Source organism: Anser brachyrhynchus, assembly GCF_964034855.1.
Source record: "Anser brachyrhynchus genome assembly, chromosome: 1".
NCBI lineage: Eukaryota > Metazoa > Chordata > Aves > Anseriformes > Anatidae > Anser > Anser brachyrhynchus.
This window is the reverse complement of record NC_137694.1, coordinates 15,746,661-15,774,218: the sequence shown is the minus strand read 5'-3', so window position 1 is coordinate 15,774,218 and position 27,558 is coordinate 15,746,661. Positions and strand designations below refer to the sequence as shown.

The 27,558-nt window shown below is 42.8% G+C and overlaps 1 protein-coding gene across 1 annotated transcript in view; it reads left to right on the top strand.

The window, feature by feature from the left end:
- The window catches only part of LAMB4 (laminin subunit beta 4), a 57,446-nt gene that overhangs the window by 4,876 nt on the left and 25,012 nt on the right, over positions 1-27,558 (top strand). Inside the window, 21 exon segments of the mRNA XM_080561506.1 lie at positions 960-1,155; positions 1,932-2,010; positions 3,544-3,721; positions 6,127-6,226; positions 6,420-8,177; positions 9,657-9,814; positions 12,927-13,062; positions 14,177-14,250; positions 14,902-15,090; positions 15,601-15,664; positions 16,210-16,391; positions 16,393-16,425; positions 17,871-17,991; positions 19,289-19,477; positions 20,498-20,677; positions 21,359-21,468; positions 22,460-22,539; positions 23,612-23,762; positions 24,559-24,690; positions 25,723-25,908; positions 27,154-27,275. Of these exon segments, the coding sequence (XP_080417632.1) occupies positions 8,144-8,177; positions 9,657-9,814; positions 12,927-13,062; positions 14,177-14,250; positions 14,902-15,090; positions 15,601-15,664; positions 16,210-16,391; positions 16,393-16,425; positions 17,871-17,991; positions 19,289-19,477; positions 20,498-20,677; positions 21,359-21,468; positions 22,460-22,539; positions 23,612-23,762; positions 24,559-24,690; positions 25,723-25,908; positions 27,154-27,275 (2,141 nt within the window). The 5' untranslated portion in view covers positions 960-1,155; positions 1,932-2,010; positions 3,544-3,721; positions 6,127-6,226; positions 6,420-8,143.

The following is a 27,558-nucleotide window of genomic DNA, read 5'->3' as shown; positions in this document are numbered from 1 at the left end:
TTTGAAGTTTTAGTCACAAATCATCATAAGCTGTTTTTATTTTTCTTCTTTGCTGCCTCCCAGCATAACGCTGTAGTCTTAAAAAGCATCTCTGGTCTTAAAAGCAGTGCTCTGGGTGGTTGGAAGGATCTGGGCTTCTGCAGGGCTACCTGGTTGAGAATTGTGTCAGCTGGCATGGTGGAAGGATAGGAACAATTTTCCTTTAATAGGGGAAAAGGCATTTCTGTTTGTTAATTGCATAAAAGACACTAAAGTCTATTTCAGGGATCAAGGGGAGGTTTGGGTAAGCATACGTGAGTTGATGTTGACAGTGAATATTCAAGAATACTAATAATTTTGCTATAATCTTACCAGTATTTTATCAAAACGTTTCACGTTTTTGTGATCCATGGGACGTTACAAATATACAAGTAACATAAATGTACATAAATTGGTGCTTAATCAGCAGAATGAGGTTCCCCAAATTTCTTATGAAACCTGTGTAGTTATGTGTGCACATTTGATTGTTTGGGTTCTATAAGCAATATATCTGTAGAGATTTATTGAAAATTATTCCGTTGATGTTCTGCCAAGCCAAACAGGTTGTAAGAAAATCTCGACAAATCACTGGAAAGGTTTTGCTTTATAAGAAGCAAAATTTGGTTTAGTTTTAATAATGAAGAATGTTAACTCCATGTTTGTTGTTTTGTTTTGCTTTGTTTTACTATGCCTGTTATTTTCTCTAACAATTTAAATACGATTGGTGAGAGCTGAACCTAGCAAAAATAACAGCTGTTAATTAAGCTTTCTCTAGTCTAAGTGTCATCTGGCAATCAGCAAGGATCATGGTTTTCGGTAATTTGTAGAGCACTTCTGCAAGGCAGTCTGAAGGGGTCAGGATGCTCTTACGTGAGCACCACAACATGCCCGGTAGGTCTAATGCACCCCACTCTTTTAACGAACGTTGTATTTCTGCACAGGTCTGTCCAGGCAGTGAATGGAGGTCCTGTAACCCTGCTTGTGGATAGCCCTGTTTTTTTCTGCCCCCATTCCTGGATGACTGCTTTTCTTCCTGACTCCTAACATGCAGCACTTACATGTCCGTCTGACTAAGCCACAACTTCCAACAGCTTGGTATTTCCCTGCCAGTTCTTACTGTGGCCAGTTTATGTCTCTGTGAGTACCTGTGGTCCTTCTCAAAACATTAAATCTTTTCCCTGCTGGGATTACTGGATCAGCCTGTTTTCCGTCCCACCCTCTCAGCTTCAAACTGACCTTGGCTTCCTCACAGCTCTGGTCCTTTTCTTCCTTGTTTTCTGTTGCAGGCTGCCTGCCTTCCAAGATATAGCAGGCTCTGAGGTGCCATCTGCCCCGTGTTCAGAGACTCCCACCCCCTTGACTCCATGGCAGGGAGCATGGGGTGATAGCATTCACAGACTGTCTGGTGGGAGAGGATGGTCAGCGTGCAAGCAAACCAACTGTTGAAGTGTTCTCCTCACAGATGGTCAGCAAGGGAGAATTGCTTCCTCCCTTCTTTTGCCAAAAAGGAGCTGCCTCGATGATAGCATGTGAAAGCAGGAGGGCTTTCCTTCTCTCCAGGTTTGCTGCTGACGTTTGCTGAGCTTGGCTGGGTTTCCGACTGCCTGGCAGTGACAATGCTTCCCCTCCGTGTGACAAAGGGAGAGCAGGAAAGTGAAGGGAGACATTAATTTTCCTACTGTCTCCATCTGGAATAATTAAGTACTCGCAAGAAAGATAAAGGAGAGGTTATGTATTCTTGATCCTGGGCAAATCGTATAATTATATGCACCAGTTTGCAGCTTTTTAGCACGCTGTGTTATTGCTGTGCTGCTGTTACATCAGTTACATCGCTGGGGTCCAGGACAAAATCTAATCCTTCTCCTCACTTATTTTGTGCATGACTTATGTGTGATGCCTCTTTGTTTGTACAGATTCCAGATGTTACAGGACAGACACAGACACAACCAAACAGCTGACAGTCAGCCAGCCATCATTCTATCATGCTTTTAGGTAATTAGCATGTATATGTTGAGAGATTTAAATACTCCCCAGAAGCCTTTGTGTTAAATTTCACTTGGAACTGAGACATGGAAAATCTCCCAAATGTCAGTCTAGCTGCATATATTGCCAAGTTAGGCAACAGAAGGTATACGTAGCAGTTGGAATCAGGGGTTTACCACGGAATGTATTTCATCTTTTATTTGTCAAAATATGGCTTGATGTTTTGAGACAAGTTATGATTAGCTGTATGTTTTAAGAGCACACAGGTAAATCCAATTCAATAAACTTGTATGCAGTGGCTGAATAAAGCCAAGAGTGTGCTTGAGAGGGTAAATCTGCTTTCCTTGGATTGAGGGCATTCAGAGTACCTAGGAGTTTGGCTTTACCACGTGGCTGTGCTGATCTTCCAGTTCTCTGCTGGAGACCTGTTCTCTCCAGGCTTTTTCCACACCTCTGGCCTTAATGCTAGTGTGTCTGATCCCATGTAGTGGTATGTCACCGGTGGGCACAGTCCCACTGGATCTGGACGTGGTGGCCAGAGCTGGGTACTGGTAATGGGGTTCTTCAAAACCCTCAAACATGATAGGGGGTAAAGCAGCCTTGGGGTTCATCTTGGAGGTCCAGCTGAGAGCAAAGATTGGTGCCAGAGGCAGAACTGAATACCAAGGTGCAACATGGGTCCAAGGTCCATCCTCCAAGGTCCTTCCAGGAGACGGAGTCAGAGCCAAGTACACCTGTGGCATCTCTGGGACAGGGACTGATGGCCCCAGGCTGAGCCGTGGGCAAGGGGGGGGGATCCCAGGTATTGCTGGTGTGGGGCATTCAGGTATATTGGGGTATTCAGGGCCCAGACACGGGGGTAGTTCAGGGAGTTAAACTGCCAAAAATAACAAAAGAAAACAACAACAAAACACAGGTGGGAAAAATAGATACCTGGAACTCATATCTTCCTCTTGACTGTGGGGGGAGGATACATAGATTAACTTCCACATGCCTCTGCCTTAGGTTTACTTGCAACAGAAAATTAATTTTTAGACTTCAATTCAGTCAGCTTCTCCTTGTGCATCTTAAGCATGTGGAGGCTGAAAAAGCTCTTTTGCTTCCTCTTCCTTATGCGTTTCTTCAGTTGTTTCTTCCTGAGCATATTCCTTTTCTTTTTGCATTTGTCATTTCTGTTGTGTTTTCATGCACAACGCTTCTCTTGGATTTGGGAGGAATAATTGTTTCTGTTTAATAGGCCAATAAGCAGTGAAAAGAAAAGTGAAAAATGTCAAGTACTTTGGTTCATCGATGGTCAAAGGCTCCTAGAAATAGCGTCATCCAGTTGTGCTGCATGAACCCACGGATTCCAAATAAACTAATATGAAATCAGACTAGGTGCCAGACTTTTCATCCTGCCAGTTGAACTGTCAGCTTGGAAGTGTCAGGACCTCATGAAACATTAAATCTTGAATACATATATATCTTGAATAGCACTTTGAAAATTGCACTGATAATTTAAAACAATACAGTTCATCACCCTCTGTCTTTTTTTCTCCTTAGTGTTGATTACAACCATCAGCAACGCTGTGCCTGCCAGGGAGATAACATTCAAGTTGAAACTGGATTTCTTGCTTGCGGTGGAGAAACCAAAGGCTTCAAATACCAGACTTGCACACAAAAGGTGCAGGGCACTGCGGGTGCTGTGACTGTTAAAAAATGAAGAAGCATCTCAAAAAGTGTAAGTATGCTTTACATCCTTTTGAAATGTGGAAAAGTTTATCCAAGTTACAATTAAATAAAACTCTAACAGTAGTTATTTGCTCCAGAATGCAGAATTTGCCTCACAGAGGAGCAGAGCACAAATTGCTGAGTTTAGCCTCTTGGTCAGTTGTTTGATTTTTGCTGTGCCATACTCTGGGTCATAGCAAAGTTATTTCTGCCTGTGCCCTGGACTCTTTCACAAAGATCATTTCTATTTTTCAGAGCAAATGAAAATGCATGTTGTCCTGCTGTCCCCAGTGCTCTACTGATCAAATCTGTCAAACAAAATATTTCTTATTTTACTGTGAGCTTATGCTTTGTTCTGTTTTTATTATTCAGTGCTACATTCTGTCAATATGTGGAAAACCAAAAAAATACACACTCTTACCTTTGAGAAATGACACTTTAAACAAAACGGAAGAAATAAGAGCAGAAACAAAAGGGGAAAGATAGAAATGTAGCAAGAAATTTTTGCTTTTCAGACCATTAGATTTCATTTACTATTTCGGCTAGTTCTTTATGGATGGGATTCATCTAAGTACACTTTAGGTGCTTAAAATGCCGGCATCTGGTCTAAGCTAGGGAATGGGGCTGCCTGCACCCAAAGGAAAGCAGTGGATACCTCCAGAAGGTGAGTTATCCCTTTAGGTAAGCATCTAAAAATAGGGTAGGATGGACCTGCAGGGGTCCTTGTCTTTCTCCATGGACTTCATGAAGCCCAGGTAATTTGTTTAGATTAAGTACTTATTTTTCACATGGCAGGAATAATCCCAGGCTTATTATTTTATTAAATTTATTAAATTATTTTATTTCTCATCGTTTTTCTTTTTTCTTTGTTTTTTTTTCTTTGTTTTTTTTTAAGATAAATTATTTGTATTCTTTCTCTGATATTTTTGAAATTTTAATTAAAGGGAAAAAAAATCCATATACCCATAGAGATATGTTTATTCAACATGTTCATCAGAGGAAATCATGCACCTGCAGGGGCTGGTGCCACTCTCTGAAGCGTGGCTGGTGCACAGAGGCTGTCAAGGCTGGTGCCTCTACTCATCCCCCTTTCCTCTCTGCTGGTTGGTGCCTATGAAGGGAAAATATGCCGAAGTGCTAGTAATTCCTGTCCTTCGTATGTGTTAAGGATATGCCTTGGGCCTAAGAAATGACGCCCATAGGATCTGTGATGACTTGAAAAATCATGCACAGTGCTATCTACCCTCCAGCCAGCATGGGACGAGTGATGCATTATAAATCCAGATCCTTTACCCGGGGAGAGATTAAAGAAGCAAGAAAAAAGTTTCTTAATCCCTGCCTCAAGCGGTTTAAAATCTCCTTTTTGTTTGGGATCCTACATAAATCAAAACACAGGACCAGCTATATTCTGGAAATAAATCTTCCTTCATATTCACTCCTCACATAACTTGTCTGTAACAAAATCTGAATTCCCTACGAAATATGCTAATAAAACATCAACCATTCTATAATTTAGTAGCATTACAATAATAATACTTTCTTCAGTTAAATGTCATTCTTTCAGAGTGTACTTGACATCCTCCTTACACATAAAAAGTAGAATTCATATCTTAATTTATCACTTAGTTGATTATTTCTTAACATTGAAACTCACTAAATAAAAATAATAATATAATATATGGTAATTTAAGTAAATAATTGATCATGTATGGATACTAAAAAAATGCAGATTAAATTAGCCTGAAAAGTCTCTCATAGGTAATTTCCACATGAACTTGTGGAAGATAATTTCAAAAAATGTAAGTATATGCATTATTTCTGCTAGAGTGAACGCTCAAAGTAAAGGTAGAAGATACATAGCACTGAACAGTACAATATGATTAAAGAGCAACTACCTGTTTTTTGTTTGTTTTTCTGTGTTGGTTTTTCTTTTGAAAGAATAGGAACTACCAAAAGAAAAGCAGTGATTAGTATATAAAACATATATTTTGCACATTTAGAAAACCTTTTATTTGAAGATGTGATGCTTTACAGACAACTATTAGGCCTTACAAGCAGTCAGAAGAAAACTGATAAAAAATATATCAAAAGCAAATATATGTATCCAAGAAGGTCTGCTGTTCTGAAAATTGAAATTAAAGTGCCATAGATTTTGGCAAAGCCATCAGAAAATGGTTCAGAGCACAAGCGGATGAGTGCCATCTTGGAGCTGCTTCATCACAGTGCTTCTCACAGTGGTGTCTTTAGCTTTAAATTGAAAACAGTAAAAGTAAATAAATAAAAATAGTGTTCATGCCATTGATCCAGAGCTTGAGCTAATTTGAAGCTGGCTTGATATGTCCACGTGGGCTTTGATCACGGCTTTTGGCTGGGGACATTTACAGTCACTACAAAACCAAAACCTGGTCCTTTCAGACACTTTGCACCCCTGCCATGAGGAGGAGTCCTTTAGACCACGCTCAGTTAAACCAGTGCCACTGGACCTCTGATGCAACGCAATGGTGAAGACTTCAAGGTATGGGTGCAAGACAGAACAATTTAACGGTTGTTCAATCATACAACAATTAAAGGGCTGTTTTTTAAGAATCCCACTCTTCTCTTTTGAGTTGTGCGAGCTTTTTCTGCCTGTCACTGTGTTCCTTCACTGCTCATACTTGCTAATGCCAGAAGCCCCGGCAGAATGACTTCACAAATCACCCCCTTGGCAGGTTGCAGGCCAGGTCTCATTCGCACCTACACCTCGGTGCCTCGGGGGACGCGTGATCTTGTTCGGCTGAAGTGCACAGGTATGCCTTTACTTGCTTCCCTCATTCTGTGCTGTTCACTTCGAGCTGAAACACTTGGCTGTCTGAAATACAGGTAAGACGTCTCCACTATTTAATTTTCCTGCTAAGCGTGGAACTGAAGTAATGTTGGGGTTTTGCTGGTCCTTGTTTATCTGTTAAAATGAGCCGTGTATAAAGAATATCATTGGTATGAAGCGTGACTGGGACGTGTAACTACCAAGATAGGTAGATTACTCCTGCCGTGGATATCTGTGTTTTACTGCAGTGCTGTCACAATGGTTGCATTTAAGGTCATCTCTGAGTTTGTTCATTATTTTCACAGACTATGAAATTTGAAGTCCATCTTGGCAGGACATTTTCTTTGTTTTGCCTGATACTGGCTTGGCTGCCAGTTCTCTCTGTAAACAGGGGAAAACATGCAGCTGTATGATGGTAGCCAGCATCATCTCACTGTAGCACACCAGGCTCTCCATGGTTGTGGCAAATGACAAACCAAAAGAGCACGAAATTCTGGTGGCCCCTTATAGCTTTCTCTACCTATGGTTGCCAAAACAGCTGTGCAGGTATGGCTATTCTCCCGTGTACTGAATGGGACTGTGTAAAACAAGCCTATGTGGAGCCTGTAAAATCTGAAATACTTTGAATGCCTTTGTTTCTTAAGTGACTAGTTCCTCTAACACACTGGGGTATTTCATCTTAGCTCTTGCAGGGAGGGTAGTGACAGCTGTGTGAAGGTGAGAAACAAGAACAGAGCCAAGAAGCAGCGCACTCGGTGTGCTTGCATGGGGACACCTCAGGAAACAGCTGCATCAGGACATGCTGGTCCCAGTGATGTCTACAGATGAAGAAAGAGGTGGAAGGCACAGATTTGGAGTCAGGCTGGGGTTTGGGAGCTCTGCTTGGCGGCAGGACGGTTTTCCATCCATGTCTGCCTTCTGTTTTTCTAAAAGAGTTTTTGTGTTGGCAAATCATATTTTCCTCCATGTGAGTGGTAGGAGGAAGGGTGTAAAGTAAAAACCACAATGAACCTGCCTTGGGTTCCAGCTGAGGACTCCTCTATACAAGTATTTTGCACTAATACTGACATTACCCATTTTTCCTCACTGCACTTAAAGATTGATTTTATAATTTATAATTTTGTTATAATTTTGTCTCTGACGAGACCAAAATTCTTAGCACCTGACTTCAGGCATTTCTTGGTAGCATCTACATTAGAACCTCCGGCTTTGTTTGAAGTCAGTGCAAAGAAACAAGAAACAAGAGAAGGAGTTAGGTGTCTTCAAACAGCCCTGTTGAGTCTAGTTAGGATTAAATAGCTGATATTCAAATACTACAATATTTTTACTGATAGCATTTTTTTTTTAATTTCAAACTACCTGAATATGTTTTTATGGTCTTCTGCTAAAGCACATGCGAGGTGTCCCTCTACTTTGATCCCATTCTGAGCACTGAAAACTCTGTCATGAGAAATTTCTGCTAGAACAAAATCATAACCAGGGTTTCCTTTCAGTCGTGATGTTTTCATTTCGTTCCTTAATTTTGCTGAAGGATAGCCCTGCAGAAGGTGTGCCCTTGTGCAGCGGAACACTGCGTGACCCATCAGGTCTTCTCTTCCAGCCAGACCAGCCTGAGCTCCACACAGAGGCATGAGGCTTGGGCTGGCCCTTCTGTCACTTCTCAGTAAGTACAAGTGTTACAGTCATTCTAGCTAATTTTGAAATACTAACATGTCATTTATGTGTCTCTCCAAGATTTTGCTAGAGTACTTCTTTTACATACACTGTTAAAATGAATGTGATAGTGAGTCCTTGTTCCCCACTCTCCTGCCTAGGAGCTATGAGTGATGTGAAAGCTTTAAATACAAAGAAAAGATACACGTTGTGATTGAATCTGAAACAGGTCTTGAAGTGGGCAATCAATGCCTGCTAACAGCTAATATGTGGTGGACCTGGATAAATAAAAAAAGGCAAGCCAACCAAACATATGCATTGTTTTATACTTAATGAGTCAAGCTTCATTGATCGCCTGAAGTATAGCCTGAGCCACAAACTGAAATCTGGATGTTACTACAACCATTCGTAGTAAATAATGCATATTTACTGCTGTAATTGCATTACTGCTCCTCATGTCCCTGTGGGATCTTCACGTATTGATTCTATTTTTTTAACTGCACTTTTTATAACAAGTTGAGCCAAGTAAAGCTGAGCAGATAAAGCCTCCAAGGTACCCATTCCTTTTCAGGGTTTCAGGACAGAACTTGTTTAAAAGGACAAGCCCTGTAAGGGAAGTCTCGACATAATGGAAAAAAAATATATAAATTCTTGTCAGATAAAATAAACTGAAAAAACCTCACAATTATTTACAGAACCATGAATTATTCTGTTTATTTATTAATGGCTGTTCCATGGGTTCTGAACAGAGGGTGCTGGGACTGGATCAGGATGTTCATTGCAGATCACCAGAAAATCATAAGGACCACTGTCTCCACACCTGTACTCAGCTCCATCAGTACAACTTGGACAACTCAGCAGAAATCAGCAGAATGAATCAGAATCTGGTTTTGCTCACAAAGTCAGAGAATCATAGAATGGTTTGGGTTGGAAGGGACCTTAAAGACCACCCAGTTCCAACCCCCTGCCATGGGCAGGGACACCTCCCACCAGACCAGGTTGCCCAAAGCCCCATCCAGCCTGGCCTTGAACACCTCCAGGGATGGGGCAGCCACAGCTTCTCTGGGCAGCTTGTGCCAGGGCCTCACCACCCTCATAATAAAGAACTTCTTCTTTCCTTCCTATCTAAGTCTTTTTTAATGCCTGTGGTTCTGCTGCAGTAGTGCTGTCTCTGAGTATACCAGGATCGGACACATCATATGTTATTACTCCTAGCAGATTGGCATGTTTGTTGAGCAATAAAGTGCAGATTATTTAAGTTTTAGCATAAATTTGCAATATCCTAGGTGTATTTTTTTCATGATTTTGCAGCAGGTGTGTTCACAAGCAAAGCTCTTCCAGGTTCAGAGAGGATATGATTAAGTACAAAAGGAAAATAGACAAAGAATTTACTTTTCTGCTGATGTCGGAACATAACTGATATTCTCTGGAGTGTATTGCTGAGTACATGAACTAATTTCAACTGTCTCTGATTTTCTTCTATGCTCAGTGCTGATAAGACTCCAGCAGGCGCAGGATGACTGTGGTGCTGGGTCCTGCCACCCAGCCATTGGGGACCTCCTCCTGGGTCGCAGCAAGCAATTAACAGCCTCGTCAACCTGTGGGATGAAGAGCCCTCAGAAGTACTGCATTATAGGTTACCTCGAGGTTGGTTTGCTCTTCTTTTTTAATAAACTGAGCTCTGCTTACTAATGACGTTCTTGTCTGTAAAAGAAGTCAACCAGACTGTGAAGCTTCTACTGGAGTTGTTTGAATAATCATCAGACAGCATGAAATATGCCTGGTGTGAGGCTGTGCCTTATTGCAGCACATATGGAAGGTTTGGCGAAAGCAGCACACAGCCTTCCCAGTGATGCACAGCTTCTCCAGAGGGAGAAATATCGGTGAGATGCAAATGAGCACAGGGATTTCTGAGCGAGCTTTGGTCTGCCAGTCGTTCCCTGCTCAGAGATGAAGATCACAGTTTGTGTGTGTGTGAGTGCTTAGCAGGATGAACGTGGTCCTTGACATCTCTTTATTAAGGGACACGTCCCATACAGTGCTGAGAGCTGAGGCAGCCCGTTAAGAGATTCACACTGCATCCTCTCATGTTGTTTGATCTGAAGTAAGACCAACATTGATGAAAGCTAAAAAGCCCTCTCTGGCAGAGGAAAAGCTGCAGTCTTCGGCCTTGTGGGTAGGTAGGCGGACACAAAATGTGGGCAATTAAATGGATCCCTCTTGGGGAAGCACTGTGGGTCCATCGGATGTGTGGGAACACTGTCCAGCAGAAACAGACTCCCCTGCAGCACATCCTGGAGGACTTGGCCCCACTGAGCTAATAAATTCTTGCAAGCAGAAGTATTTTCACTAAATAGCATCTGTAGGCTAAAGAGGAAGTTAATAAAATGCCACTTCATTTATAAGCAATTAAAAATATTTAGTTTATGACCTTCTGGCAAAACGCTGTGACACATTTACAGTGTAAAGCTCTGCCATACTGAGATGACACCAAGCACTGCTCCAAGTTACTCATTGCAACTGCATTTTTCTGCAAAATGTAAATATCTTTTTTCCTTTCTGAAAGGTCGTTTGAGCTGCTCTTCACTCTTTGCAGTTTTTCCTCAGGTTGTTTGAATAAATGGATCCTGGGCACTAAATTGCTGGCTGTGCTCCGAGCTTTGGTGCAGCTTGGTAGTGAGGCACAAAGAGTCATCTCTGGGACATGGCATTTCTGGCCCTTGGCTGTACGGCTGCCTTTTTTGTCTTTTTAAGAGGAGATCAAAGAGTGATAAAAAATTAATATTTTCACTTGTCTGTACTTATCCTTTGTATTATGTAAATACAGACTCGAAAAGAAACAGCTGTTCCTGCAATAATCCCAATGATTTAATGCTGCCTTGATGCATCTTGACCCTTGGTGACTGTCTCCTGAAGACAATGAGAGTTACAAGTCCTGCAGCTTCCCAGAGATGTTTTTATGTTCTAGCAATGCGATCTGCTGTACCAGCTCCCCTTAAATGTGTGTGCCACCTAAAGTATATAGAGAGTCCTGCTGAAATCAATTCTCTTTCCCACCAGCATACCCTTGAACACTTTGCTGGAGGCAAGCCAGGAAGCTTCACGCCTTGCAAAGTCAAGTTCTTCCTCCCCAGATTCCCCTCCCGCTGACCTGTGCCGTGATAATAGCACCGTGACGAGAGCAGTCCCGGCGCGTGGAAGTTTGTCAGTCAGCGTGGCAAGCTGCCAAAAGCCCAGGCTTGGTTAGGATGTTTAATGAAAATTCAGATTGAAAAAAAAAAAAAAAATAAGAGTTTGACTTCTTTGTGTTTGAAAAGAAGCACTTTAAATAATTGTCAGTCTTGTTTAGAATAATGTCTCTCTTTGTTTCTAAATGTAGGTTAAGTGGGTTTTGGCCCTATGTTTGTACTCACTGCTTACATGTGTTTAGGAAGGAAAAGAAAGAGAACTCGGTGCTGAGGAGAGTGTAAAGCTGCGTGCTTCAGAGGCAGATGGGATCTGGCAGACCTGCCTACGGGGACATGCACGTGCTTGTCATTTGGGGCACAAAAAGGTTGTTACGGCGCAACCTTAAACATAAGTTGAATGAGTGTCATACTGAGTGTGTCTATATAAACCAGAGCGTGGGTGTGCACAGTCCTGCCAAATGCTGAGATAACCGGAGCTCTCCTTACCAGAGCTTTGTAAAATGAGATGACTGAGTATTTTTTGTGCTTCTGTCTTGTCTTATAAGTCGTATTTTCATCATAGGCCACGCAGTGCAATGTAGAATGGCTAAATATGACATACATTTATCATAATATTTATTGTAGTATTTAAAACACATGGATCATAGCACACCTGCGAACCTGTATCTGTTTATTCATTTAAACGTGAATAATTCCTAGGTGATTTCATAATACATGAAAGCTGGCCGCTTGGCCAACCTGATCTAGTGGGTGGCACCCCTGCCTATGGCAGGGGGGCTGGAGTTAGATGATCTTTAAGGTCCCTTCCAACCCAAGCCATTCTGTGATACATGTGCAAACCATTCCTAGTGTTTCCCTGCACATCCTGAGTGTGTTGGGCAGGCACCTCTGCCCCAGTCCCTTTCCAGTCATTTCCAGCCTGGCCTCTGACCATTTCTAGCCACTTAACTCGACTTTGTGCTTTCAGCTGAATCCCCGGCAGCCTCAGCCAAGGCGCTAAATCCGTGCCTCCTCCTTCCTTCCCTGTAGGATGCTGTGCTATGCCCAGCTCCCTGCTGCATTTCTGCCGTCACACTCAGCTTGTGCTGGTCCATGCAGCTCAGCATGGCTCATCTGCCCACCTGGTGTGTTCACCTTGTCACCTCTCCTTGTGTCTTCCCTGTCACCTTACTGACATCCCAGTTTTGCATCGTTTTTAAGCTTTTCCCACTCCACGCTGCCTGCAGAAGGCACCGGCAGTGGTTCAGGTGATGGTGTCAGCCCAGACCACTTACATTTTACGTGGATCCAGACTTGCTTTCCACTTGCACAATTGCACCTGGCTGCAGCTCCTAGCATCACCTCCAAGGTGCTAGGAAATGTGCAAAAAAGAGAGAAACAAACACATGAGTGAACATAGTGAATGTTCCTCTTCAAGGCTTCCTCAGTCCCTGAAGAAGCCAGTCCTCCCTTGCATCCCCTCTGCGATCTCACTCCAGGCCAGAGCCTGCAGTCAGATAAATACGTGTGCATCCACCTGATCTTTAGAGAAGAGACAACTCATCCTTTACCCTGCTTGTTTTGTTTTCTAGGCTGAACAGAAGTGCTTTCTCTGTGATTCCAGATACCCGTACAATCCCTATACGCAGCACAACAGTCACATGATTGAAAACGTTATCACAACTTTTGAGCCTGATAGGAAAAAAAAGTGGTGGCAGTCAGAAAACGGTAAGTTTCCTTGGCAAAACATCGCTGCATGCGGTTAGATTCACTTCTGTAATTGCTATCCACCACTTGGCCTTCACGAAGACCGCGTATGCTCTTTGCTTCAGCAGTACAAGGTACATTTGCCTACAGATGCATAGTGACAGAGTAGGCAAAGCACAAAGACCCATTTAACACAAGTAGTGCTTGCAGTAAAAAGTACTCGTATTTTAGTGAATAATTAAATAAATCTTGGCTACCGTACCAGCACATTTATTGCCCCATGTTAATTTTGTCACAAGCTTCTCCGTAGTAGTTCTTCACTGACATCAATTTATATATTCTTACATCTTCTCTGTGAAGGCATAATAGGAGGAATATCATTTACTCTATCTTATTTGGCATACAGTGAATGTATAAAGATGTTTGACAATTTGGAAATTAAGGCATAGAAAAATTAAAATTATATGTTACCGCTACTTTGAGTATCCAACTAAAAATTCCTAAGCCTTGTTTTTTCATGATGTTTACCAAGGAACTGTCACCAGTTTTGGGCACCACATTAAATTTCACAGCTGTGAAAGGATTCTTCCTTGCTCTCCCTATCTTTCCTCTGGGTCTCGTGCATAGCCTGGCCAGCAGGAGCCCAAGGATGGTGCATGCAGATGTGAACAGTGGGATATCAGCTGAGCTCCTGCAACTCTCTACAGAGAATGTGTGAATTGTGTTTTGTTTGTTTGTTTGTGTTTTTTTGTTTTGTTTTGTTTATCTATATCTGTTGCACTTTTGGAAAATGTCTGGTGTGGTAGCTTTGCTCATGACACTTTCAGGTCTGTCAGTATAGAAGGGTTTAACAGATCAATTTAGCATGAAGAAAACCCCATATTTTGTACCCAGAACCTTACGATCACTGTCATTTTCAGTCTGAATGGTCTGAGCAGGACCTTCAACCATCTCATGCGGCCTCTGACTCACAGCATCGCGGATCCCATTCTGGGTTTGTGCTCACAGGATGCCCCAAAGAGCATGGCTGCTGTGCTGGAAAAGGCAACTTTAAATTCCCCAAGGAAAGCTGCCTCAGCAGTCCCTCAAATGTGTGTGTTGTGCTCTTCATTTCATTTTCTTTCTCTTTTTTCAGGTATTGACCATGTCAGTATTAGACTGGACCTGGAAACCTTATTCCAGTTCAGCCATCTTATCCTGACCTTTAAGGTACTACATGCACATCTTTTACCAGAGCTTTCATGTAATTTTATACACTAATTATTTAACCACAGGAGTAATTGCTTAGAGAAGCAGTGAAAGCATCATCTTTAGAGGTTTGTAAGAGCAGGTTAGATAAACACCTGTCAAGTATGGTTATAGTTGATCCTGCCTTAGGGGAGGTGGATAGACTGAATAGCTTCCCATTCATGTGCCTTCTCTTCCTATTTTCTATAAATCTGAGAATTACATCTAAAAAAAAATTCAACATTAAGCCCAAACATTTTAGGGTGTTTCTGAACTGAGGTTGCTCTTTCAAGTTTAATTCAGTCTTCTTATGCATACCTATTATGATCCATCCAGATGGTTACACACTTTTTTCTACAGAGTTCCTACACTGTTAACATAGATTTCCTTATTTAGAAAGCTATCTTCTACCTCTATGGGAGGTTGCCCTGCCCTTTTGTTTCTAAGGTTTGTATGAGGAATCTGGCTTCTTTAGAGACACCAGTAGCCCCATACTGCACCTGCAAGCTCCAAGCACATAATTTTAGCTACAGCTGTTGGCATCCCCCAACAAGAAATGTCAGTACAACAGCTCCTGAGATGTCTCGTCAATGCCTGGCTAAGGAATTCTTGAAATAATGTGGTTTTTTGCAGACATTTCGGCCTGCAGCAATGCTGGTTGAACGCTCCACCGACTTTGGACAGACCTGGAAAGCATTTAGATATTTTGCACAAGACTGCGCAGCTTCTTTTCCCAACATCTCTTCTGGTCCAGCAAAGGGTGTGGGGGACATCATTTGTGATTCAAGATATTCAGACATCGAGCCCTCCACTGAAGGCGAGGTATTGCTAAGAGTCTGTGTTTGAGATCATACGTGGCCAGTTTTCTGGAACTGATGGACTCACTTTTGTACCCATCAGATCCACTTATGCAAGCCCTGGGACATGAAGTGCTATTGATTTTACTGAAGTAGGAGGGAAAGAAAACCACAGTGTTTTACTCTAATTTTCACATCCAAATGAACTCATAAAACAACTTGTGCAAAGCCTTCTAGTGCTTTTTGCTCATTTCCAAATTAATGTGAAAGTCCTTCCTCATAAGAGTTCTTCAGCCTCTGTGGCTGAAGGGCACACACCTAATCCTGACACGTCAATCTGCCAAAAAGGCTTTTTGCCTCGCAAAGCCAGGGTGAAAGAGTGAGAGTGCGTGCTGAACCAGGGCCACCAACTGGTTTTAAGTTCTATGGTATCTGTAAAGTGCAAGCAGTATCTAATGGGTCTTGGGTAACAGACTTTATGTCCAAAAAGAATAGCTTCCATGACTTATAGAGCTGTTTTTAATTTGTTTTGCAGGTTGTCTTAAAAGCTTTGGATCCCAGCTTTGAAATAGAAAACCCATACGTGCCATATATCCAAGGTAAGAACAGTGCAGGTTTTCTCTGAAGATACTTTGCTGGTGTTCCTTGTTTTGTACACTGAGAGGGTCAAAAGCTCAGCTGGTGTAAATCAGTGATATTGAAAATTAATCCCTAAAGATCATAGGGAGACATCTGTATTAAAAAATAAAATGGGCTGGTCTTGTTCCTTAGCCCAGCAGGCAAACAGACCAGCCCTGCACAGATCCATGCAGCTATGCTATGTTTCCCTCAGGGACCAGGTGGCCTAATCCTCACTGCCTTTTGGGAACAGCCCCGGAGCTGTGCATGGGCCCAGGAGTCATTGGATGGGGAGACACAGCTTGGCCAGGCCAGGGCTGTGCCAGGGAAGGTGTGAATGCTATGCAACTGTGTGCCAGGAGTGTGTCCGTGCCCCGACACTGTGTGGGTTACTGGTCATGGCCAATATAATTTTACCTGTTTCTTCAATATGGGGGAATTACTGGATGTTCGATGCAAGCTGAAGATTTGACCCTCTTCATTTTCAAGTGAACTTGGGCTCTTGACTTCTTTTCTTTCCCTCCAGAGCTCATTACGATGACAAACCTAAGGATCAATTTCACTAAACTCCATACCCTTGGGGATGCTCTGCTTGGAAGAAGGCACCGTGACCCCCTCGAGAAGTACTACTACGCTGTCTACGAGGTGGTTGTGCGGGGCAGCTGCTTTTGCAATGGGCACGCCAGCCACTGTGATCCTGTGCAGAAATCTGCGGGGTGATGCCTTCCATCAGCCCGGGATGGTATGTCATTAACACTATCTCCTACAAGGGCAGTCCCTACCTGGTATGCTGGGGGAAGGAAGGGATGAAAGGAGGGAGGGAGATGAAGGAAGGTCCCTGATGACCTTTGGATTGACCATTTGCAGCTCCAGTGCACAGCTCCTTCCTCTAGAGCTCTGGGCCAGATAGCTCAGAAGTTTCTTTGTTGGCACCGGTACGGTGTTTCAAAAGCAACCGGGTCGTGACATGTTGATAATAGCAGCAAAATACCAGAGCTGTAATGGTGCAAGTATAACACAGTAAGTAGCCCGCGCTGTGTGAGGACTTGACTGGCCGCTCGCTGGGCGCATTCCATGCTCCAGCTGGGCTCGGGGGCTCTGCGGCAGGGAAGGAGATGCTGGCACAAAGAATGGCTGATAGTGCAAAGCTAACCCATGAAAAATGGATTATTAAAAAAATGAGGAACATTATTGCAAATTCTTTCTGTGAACAAGAGTGTTTTGTTTCTTTTCGTCTTTTTTTTCTTTTTTTTTCTTTTTTTTTTCCCTGGAAAATATGTATTTCAGAATAGAGACATGTAGGGAGAGAGATACAGAAATAAAAAAGTTGAAGTCTCCATTGGTATCACTAGAAATCTTTTTTTTTTCTTCAGTGTTGCTCAGAAGCTTTAAAACTGGTTAAATTTTACAGGTATTCTCCAGAACTTTTACTCAAATAAATGAGCATTTTGTCAGCTGAGGGAGCCAAAGAGCTTTGAATTTCCCTGATCTTGCTGGTGTACCTCAAGCAGATTATTACTGACTGGATTTGCAAATAAGCCTTTTAACATAGCATAAGCAGCTCTAGAGGGGCTATATCCCTTCTTATGAATGCAGATATAATTCCTGGAATGATAAAACTTGATTTAGGAGTCCTTGCTGGAGATTAGTGGTCATTTTGTAGCATTAAGACTTGCAGAATCTAATTACTTAAGGTTGGCAAAGCCATCAGGAACAGATTACTCCAGCAGACATAGAGAAAACATCATTTTGATCCACATCTGTCTCACTTGGGAGAAGAAAAGATGCTTTTATATTTCACTTCAAATTCCACAAATCTGAATAGAGTCATTCTTCTCTTCTCTTCTCTTCTCTTCTCTTCTCTTCTCTTCTCTTCTCTTTCTCTTCTCTTCTCTCTCTTCTCTTCTCTTCTCTTCTCTTCTCTCTCTCTTCTCTTCTCTTCTCTTCTCTTCTCTTCTCTTCTCTTCTCTTCTCTTCTCTTCTCTTCTCTTCTCTTCTCTTCTCTCTTTCTCTTCTCTTCTCTTCTCTTCTCTTCTCTTCTCTTCTCTTCTCTTCTCTTCTCTTCTCTTCTCTTCTCTTCTCTTCTCTTCTCTTCTCTTCTCTTCTCTTCTTTCTCTTCCTCTTTCTCTTCTCCTTTCTCTTCTCCTTTCTTGTCACCTTATCTCATCTGTTCTCACCATATTGCAGGTCCATGGGAGATGTATCTGCCACCATAACACTGAAGGCCTGTCCTGTGAAAGATGTAAAGACTTCTACAATGATGCTCCCTGGAGGCCAGCTGAAGGGGCACAAGATAATGCTTGCAAACGTAACTCAAACATGTCACATATCATTTTCCTTTTTAATTTCTGGGAGGGTGGTGAGGGGAGGGTATGCAGCACGGTCCCAGCACAATGCATTATGTGGTGGTTTCTGGGGTGGAACCTTTTCCATGCCTCATCTAAAAAAACAGATGGATTCATGCATCCGTTGGTGTTGTGTAGCCCTGCAAGAAGGAGAACTGTTTTACATTCTTATTTTTCATAAAAAGAAAAAAAAAAGTCAATAATGCAAAAAAGACCATTCATTGCTTAGCATAAGGTCTTTCTTGCAAATAAAAGAAGTATTTAGACAAGACTGAATTATTATTTTTTTTTTTCACAATGGTGAATAATGTAGGACATGCAAGAATAATACACGAGGATCTGTAGCAAACATTCAGCTAGATCTTTCTTTGATGGAGTGGTGTTCCCCACTCCGTATCAGGCACAGACCCCTGCATGGGTGCTTCTCAAAGTGTAGGGTCCCAGTTCTGACTTGTTTAAGGCTCCAGCTACCCTACAGAGAAGGACGCGATGAGGAGGTTACCTTACCTCACTGTCTCTCCTACCTTACCCTCCCCAGGGTGCCTGCGGGGTGTTTTATGGGAGGATGCTGCCTCCTCCTTGGGGCAGCTGCTGCTCCCTGGAGGGGGTAAATGGCAGGCCGAGGGCTCATCTCCCTGAGCAGGATCGGAAGCATCCAGAATTTCCCACAGCGTCTGGCAGCTGGTATGTCAGCCTGAAATGGTGTCTCTCATGTAATGAGGTGCTGGAGCCTGCTGTCATGTTCCTCCCTGGCAGCTCGTTTGACTTGGTTTATACTTTAAGACATGAACATGTGCCCAAGACAGGACTCTGAAATGACTCAGAACTACCTCCTGTGCAGACTGCTGACTTCTGCAGCCAAGAGATTTAGCTTTCTTCACCTTTGGTCTTGCTCCCCTTTCACTCCAACTTTTTTCCACAGTCTCATGTTTCCTTTTATTTTTTTTTATTTCAACTAGTCCCCAATCTTAGCACCATTATATTCCTACCAAATAGGTATAAATCAAATCAACCTCGTTGATGGCAGCAAAACAAATCTGCAATAGAAGCATCATTATTTGCAGAACCTGGACTCTGTGATTTCTGGAAAATCTTGGCTTGACCCCACTGTAAAGCACAAGGCCTGGGATGCTGTAGTCTATCTGGAACACTGAAGTCATGTGAATGACAAGTAACCCAGTGTTAAAGGTAGACAGCAACGGTGGCAAGGCTGCAGCAGGAACCGTGGTGCTAATATCTCCTGTTTGTTTTTGTTTGCAGGCTGTAACTGCAATGGCCATTCTGGCAGATGCCACTTCGACATGGACGTGTACCAGGCCAGCGGTGGGGTCAGCGGCGGGGTCTGCGAGGACTGCCAGGACAACACTACGGGGCAACACTGCGACCAGTGCAAGCTTTTCTTTTACCAGGACCCACGCAAAGTCATCTCAGACCGTCACGCGTGCCTCCGTAAGCTTCCCTTTTTTAGCTTCTATTTGCTTCTGTTGCATCCCCATACCTGAATGCTAACGTGGTTGTAAAAATGTCGCCAAGCCTATAACATCCAAACTACTGTACAAAATAGCTGCATGACTCCCTTCTTGAAAGAGCGTTATACAAGGAGCTGCATATTGCATCATTGCCAAGGTGAGATTTGAAGTCCAGCAGGGGCATCATCTTTCCTGAACAACATCAGTATAAATATCACTACAATAGTGCTGTTGCTTCTGTGATAGTAAGGGATTACAGAAGAGGTGTGAAATGGTGGAAAGAGGAGCATCTTTTACTAGGTCATATATAGAAAAAACAAGCTTTCAGGTATGCAAACCCTTCTTTTGAAAGGTGAGCTAAATTTAGTATTAGCATAGGATGGGAAAGATTTTTTGAATATAATTTAATTTTAGTAATTGATTGGTGTGGAAAATCCTTAAGGAGCTAAGGGGAGGTTACAAAGGGAAGTGCTGCGGTAGATTTTAACACTGCTGTGAGAAACAGCAAGTGCCGAAGCAGAAAATGGAACGCATCATGAAGGCAGCGTCCCCTGCTGATCCCATCCTTTCTAGCAAATAGTTCGGCCATGGCCAGCTCAGACCAGCTCTGGGGAGGTGGCTCCTGTGTGGTACCCCCTGTAACCTTACAGCTTTCACAAGAACATCCTTGAAAGCACAGGGCCTGCTTCTCCCCACGTGCTCTGGACAGGGTATGGAGCGGGTGAGTGACACCTATTTCTACCTAAAGCAAAGGGTAAATTTCTACCAAAGTGAAGACTGCAACTTTCCTCCAGAGAAAAAGTAGATCTTTGAAACCCTCTTGAAATATTTCTTAGTTGTGGCTGTTCGTTAACTGTGAAGCATCCAACACAGCAGGCATGGGTGAAAGTCTCTAGTCTTTACAAGAACACCGAATTTTTGACAACCTGCACTTCTATAATTGCATTTTCATGCCTATATCTAAATATGCCTTTTTATGCCTCTTTGACCCTGCCTGCAGCTTGCAGCTGTGACCCAGAAGGCACGCTGCACAACGGCATGTGCGAAAGCCGCACGGATCCTGCTCTGGGGACGGTGGCGGGTCGGTGCCCGTGCAAGGAGAACGTGGAGGGTGACCGCTGCAACCGCTGCAGGGCGAACCACTACGGGCTGAGCGGCAGTGACCCCCTGGGCTGCCAGCGTATGTAGAGCACTGCTTTTGTTCTTCTTCCCAAAGTATTTTAAAGAGATGAAGGTAATTGAATGTACAGACGCACTTGCTAACACACAGATACTATCCTCATTACAAATACTCAGTTGCCTACTGTAATTTTAGGTCAAGGACATGTCCCTGGTACAGCATGTGAGAAAAGCAAGGGTTATCAGGACAGAAAATATATGAAATCACTTGCAGAACACATAGTATTTTATAATAGATCAGGCTGTTGTTAATAGAAAGATCATTAAATATTCATTTTAATTGGGAAGGGAGGTTAAAACACATGAAAACTATTTTTGTACAAAAATCAGCACAAGAGTCATTCCTCTGAGCAAGGGTTGCTGGCAAACACATCTTACCCCTACTCAGGCATGCTGTGAGTTTGCAAGCCCATTATGTCCAGCACATGTTTCTCAGGCACATGGAAGGACTGTGCAGTGCAGATCAGCATGCCGGAACACATGGCAAAACACCACATCAAGCTGCTGCTGGCGCTCCCTGTTCCCCCCGAGGGTCCCCACCGAGGAAGCTGCAGGGTGTCAGGACATGTCCACCCAGAGGATGGAGACTGCCTGCCGTGCTGCTGCCACATCTAAAGCCAATACCAGGCCTGCTGCGGTCACCGGAGCCAGCAGAGCTAACCACACATTTCTCTCCCTGCAGCCTGCAATTGTGATGCCTTTGGTACTTTGCCTTTCTCCATCTGCAACCCTGCCACCGGCGAGTGCCTCTGCCAGCAGTTCGCCACAGGCCGACGCTGTGAGAAATGTGTTGTATGTACCCAAACAGTTTCTGTTAATATTTCATGCTGGCTCTCCTTGCATGTGGTTGTAGAAGTCTCCTCTCCCATCCCCTGCCTTCCAGTGGGCTCTGGGGTGGCATTTCATCAAAGGAGAAAATGGTATCTGTTCTGTGCATGAGACGTCATTTCTTGTGCAGTGACACTATTTAGGGAATATGAAGACCATCTGGTTTTACCAAGGGAGTGCCTCCACCCTGGCATGGGACAGCTTGGGGGTTTGCCCTTGGTGATGTCTCCATTGTTTTCACTCTGTGTTCGTGGACTGGGATCATGCCCGCAGATGAGGAAAGCAGCAGGAGCTGAGTCCCTGAAAGTGTCCTTCATTCAAAGCCTGAAACTGTCCTTAGATTGATTCAAAGCCTTTCCTTAACAGACTCTGGATGGGAAAAAGTGTCCTCTGTGCAGTAGGCTGTGAACTACTGCTACCCTGACCTGCAGGGGAGGATGGGGAAGCTGTGGATTTAGCTGCTCTCAAAATATTTGTAGTGAGTATCCTCACAAAAAAAATAGGATCTCATAGTCTTTTTTTTTTGTATAAGGGAACAGTCATTGCCAAAAAAAGTAAACAATTAGATTTACTTGAAATTAATTTTACAGCGATACACTTCCATTTTGCGTGGACACATTTGGTTCTTCTCTTTTACCTCATGCAAACGTTTGTGCAGTCAAACTGGACTAGGAGCAACACTGAGAAAGGAAAGGAAATGCAACGTCAAGTCCTCAGACCATCTCTGCTGTTTCCAGAACAACTTGCCTGCACAAATGCATAAATATCTGGCCCTTCTTGCAGCGTCTGTGCACCATGCAATCTGGTAGAAGAAGCGATCTCACATGGCCAAGCACAGGCAGGCATCTCAGGAATGGTCCAGAGCATCGGTCATCCAAGCAAATAAATTACGTTGATGTAAATAATTGCCATTAAATATATATATATATATATGTTTCATTTTCTTTTATTTCAGGTGGAATACTGGGGTCTCGGCAAGAGCTTGTATGGCTGTTCTCCATGTGACTGTGACATTGGCGGATCCCAGAATAACTTGTGAGTTAATGTTCTTCATCAAGATTTGTCCTATTTTTAATTTTTACAAAATCTTGGGCTAGACTTTCTCATTAGGTTAATAGAGTCTCAGTGCAAGTGGGAAAACAGACTGTCGACATAATTTCATCACATATGAACAGTATAAAGTCATGGTGGGATTGTGGAGATTTGGTTGTGATTTTAAGTGGAATTTACCTTTTACCTTCAAAGCCAGCTTTGGATCAGCTAGAATAAAGACTAGTTTAATATAAAATACAAACTGTATAGTTTGAGAGAAACAGAGGCCCTAACTTCAGTAGAAATTATTAGTTATGGGTGACATTTTTAACTTAGCTTCCTACACATTCTTCAAAGCTTCAAAAGTTAGAAATATATACATATATATTTTTATTTTTTTTCCTAAAGCATTGGCTCATATTCAAAATATATCAGTTTAGAGGCCAGTTTTGTTTCAGTTGGGCTGCTCCAGTCTGTCAGGCAAGGTTCTTAACTGTTAGACTTCAGACACATCCTTCTCAGACATCCTTCAGACACCCTTCTCAGACTTCAGACACAGAAGCATGTAGTCCAGTATCATGCATAGTCAGCAGCTCCTCAGCATGTATGGCATGTACTTGTCAGTAAGTTAATCAAAGCTAGTAATCATTTAACGCATTAAGTAAGAGTGCAAGTATATGAAAACTACCATATCACTCAAACCAAAGGTCCTTGTGACCTCATGTCATGTTTCTAAAAATGTGTGAGAGGTGCTTACGAAAGGATACTGTAATAGATATAGAAACAGATATGAGAAATGGATACAGGAATAGATGGGAATAGATGCTCAGGAAAGAAAAGGATCTGTGCTCCTGGTTATAGGCTGGATGGAGAAAGACAAGGCATGTCACGTCTCCTAAGTGAGGAAAAAGAAGCACTAAATACATACAGCATTGGAAAGAGGAAACAATGAGGGTTGTTGGTGGAAATCCTCTTCCACAATGGAAGTGGATTAAGTAATTCACGATGGAAGAAATGAAACAGAGCTAAAGCAAGGGTGGAGCTGAGCAGCTCTCTTTACCAACTCTTGCCCCAGGTGCTCACCAGAGGACGGTCAGTGCCAGTGCCTTCCCAACATCGTGAGTCGCCAGTGTAACGAGCCAGCCCCAGGCTACTTCTTTTTACCCCTGGATTATTACATTTATGAAGCTGAGCATGCAACGTCCCTTTCTGGCTCTGCACCCTTGGTATGTACCTGGACTTTTGGGTGTCATATGGAGAACGCGTCCATATGGTGGTTGATACTAAGCAAGTCCCTCGACCATCCTCAGGACATTCTTGTCTTCCGTGTCTCCCATAACTGTGGCTGTTACCCAGGGACAGTCACTACAAATTAATCAAATTAATTTGATTATTTAAGTTAGAGGAAAATGATTGAGTTGCCAACAGCTTGAGGAGAAGCTGTCACTAATTGTGATATTTCTGGAAAGCTCTGACAGGGGAAGAAACAAATCCCTCTCTGCGTCATTGGACTCATTACTGCTGCCCTGTATAAAGGTACTGATGGTAGCCCTAAAGAATTTGGCATTAATTCCACAACATTTTTAGAATTATTTTTTTCTCCTCAAAATTAGGGTAGCTGTTCCCCATGCAAAGTACAAGTCTCGCCTTGCTGGAATGTGTCCCTTCCGCTGCATAGATTTTTAATAATGTTTTTTAATCTGATGTGTTGTCCAGAAGCTATGGAGAAGGAATAATAATAAAAATGTTTATTTTCAGGTCACATCCACAAATATTTAGCTATAATCACAGCCAGTAATCATCCTACAGTCCAATAATTAAATGGAAAACAGATGTCTGGGACGAAGCTAATTTTAAGAGTGAGGGAAAAAGGTTTCCAGCAGTTGCTGGGCTGTGTTTCAGGGTTTCACCCAGCAGAGAACAGAACTTATTTTAAAATTGGGTTTTCCATTTAGTTGCTTACCAACCCTTCACAACTGTTGAGACAGTGATACCTCCTCTCTCTTTACTTCTACCTCATAGGTTAAACCAACCGCTCTTCCAAGGTGTGACATCTACTTCCAGAAGCAAGGATATGAGTTCACGATTGAAAATGGAAAGATTGTGTTAAATAGGAGCAAAAAACGAAGTGTAAGAAAAGCTGGACTTGGGCAGGTAAATAGGTGCTTTGTTATTTAAGGAAAGATTACAACAAATACTAAATTTAATCTTGCAACAGGGAGAGAAAATGTCTGAGCATGTGGAATTCACAGTCCTAAGCATCAGAATCCTGACACAAGTGAAATCATTTTTTTTATACACTTTAGCTGTATTTTTTATAATTCCCGCAGACAGGCTTGTTTTGCTATGCTCAGTGCCACTGTAGGCTCAGGTTCAATGAATTGTTTAGAAGGGAAGAGCCTCAAGAAAGGTAAAATCCCCACCACCACCACCTTTTTATTTTGTTTTGTTTGCAAGACCTCTACAACATTTAAGTGTACCTAGATGTTAACATGGTACCTTCTGTATTTAAATTCTCCATCACTCCAAGTCAGCTTAGTCATTTTAAGTATTAATATTTATTCATTCAGCTTATAATGAAAAATCCAGTCATGTACAAAATCAATTTTAATCTGTTTAAGGTTTGCAGTGTGAATGCCTGGAGGTGCCAGATATACAGAGATGGATGGATTAATCTGGTCCTTCTCATTGCTCTTGTAGCAAAGCTATAGGAAGCTTTTCTCTATCTGTGGCCCTAAACATCCTACATGTGGGAGAGTTCTTAGCATGCAGATCATAGAATCATAGAATCATTGAGGTTGGAAAAGCCCTCCAAGATCACCTGGTCCAACCATCATCCTACCATCAATGTCACCCACTAAACCCTGTCCCTAAGCACCACGTCCAACCTCTCCTTGAACACCCCCAGGGACGGTGACTCCACCACCTCCCTGGGCAACCCGTCCCAGTGCCTGACTGCTCTTTCTGAGAAGAAATGTCTCCTCATTTCCAACCTGAACCTCCCCTGGTGCAACTTGAGGCCATTCCCTCTTGTCCTATCGCTAGTTCAAGAGTGTGTTCAGAAAATGAGGCTGACCAGTAGCTGAAATAAATAAATAATATGGCAAAAAGCAACTCCTTTCCTTTTTTTTCTGAGTTTGCCTGTTTGTAACTTGCATTGTTGAAAATGTCAACGTGTCTTTGCAGGATGCCATTCAGCTAGGACAGGGCTCAGCTGTGGCAGTGGTTTTCAGGCAGCCCAGCGCTGGCCGGTCTGTCACGTGGACAGGAGCTGGCTTTGCCCGTGTCCTCAGTGGAGCTGGGCTGAGATTTGCCATCAACAATATTCCCTTCGCTATGGACTTTGATATCTCGATCCGTTATGAGCCTGAGGTATTTGTGATGACTTGTGTGTCTTGTGATGTGATAGATGCAGGGTCTATTTTGCCAATAATAGGCAACTCCTCCTGCTCTTTATTTTTTTAAAATGAAAATTGTTTGCCTGCTCATCCTGAACAGCAGAGAAACGTGCACTATACTTATTCCCTTATCTCCTTGCACTCATATTAAAAAAAAAAAAAAGTGTTTTCTAAGTATCAGACAAATTTTCATCTTCTGGAGCTCCTCATTTGCTACCCTTGCTTGTACTGCACTTTTGTTCATGGGTCAGACACCTGCAAAATGCCAGCTCTTTCTGGATGGGCATCTTATATTTCTATCTGAGATTTTCTGGGCAGGACAATGTGCACAGGCAGGAGTGAGCTGATCTGTGTATACACAGAAGGTATCTATCCAGGACCTTTGTAGGCATCCAGCTTCCCAGTTGCTCCAGCTGGGCTCTGAGATGTGTGAAAACTGTTGGATATTAACCAAAATCATAGAATCATAGAATCATTAAGGTTGGAAAAGACCTTCAAGATCATCTGTTCTTATTTTGTGTCTGGACAAAATTTCTCAGTGATGAAGATATGTCTAGGGAAATCCATTAACCCGAATCTGGTTAAATCCAAGTCCATAGCCATGTGTTCAAAGACATATGCAAGTGTTTTATCCATACCAGTTATTCATACATGCTTTGTTCCTTCCCTTCCCAGCTCCCTGGGTCTATCCCACCACTCAAGATACTTCTTCTGTCTATTGTATTCTGCTCTTTTCCTGTCATTCTGAGGCAAACAAAACTCCCATTGACTTAAAACATGAGAATAATTTCACAGTGGGCTGGTTTGACGTTGCTTTTTCCTTCTAAGGACTGGATGAAACAGCTGAATTTGAAAGACTTGTGTAACAAAATCATTTATGTTTGTTATTCCTTATTAGATGTGAGGGGAGGCACACAGCGAAGGCTATCTGTGGGACAACACTGTGCTGAGAAAGGAAACAACTCCAATGGCTTTAACAGAGCTGTTTCCATTTGCACCAGCTGAGGTCCCATTTCCGCTACTGCTATTCAATTAGCCATTGCAAATACAATGCATTTTTCACCAATAACCTTATTTTTAATCCTATAAAGAACAAAGAGAAAACGTGCTTTGTCACTGCTATTTGCAACCACTCAGTTGGCTTTCACAAACCGTGGCAGGGAGAAAGAGGGTTTTTCAGGTATGAAAAATGATCATAATTCTTGTCTTTTGTTTATAGACCTTAGAAGACTGGCTAGCAAGCGTCGCCGTTCAGCCCACTGGTGCTTTGTCAAGTCAACGCTGCAGAACCAAGGGCTTTTCACAGGAGCCACATGTGTTGGCTCTCCCAGCTGCGAAGAGGTCCAGCTATTCCTGTCCTTTCACTGTAGATTTCCTGTGTACAAATCCTTTGCTGAACCACTGCAGCACGTTAAATCTGTGGGAAAGCGGGGATATTGGAAACACATGTGTGGCCTTTCCTGTTGCTGCCGTACCACAGCAGCAGGCGGACTGAAGGAGGGCAGGAAGAAGCAGATGCTTCAGCCTGGCAACAGCTCGCCAGAGCTGGGAGAGCAGCCTTAGGTCCTGCTGGGGCTAATTCCTTTGGCAGAGATCCAGCTGAAGCTATTTCCATACAGGAAGG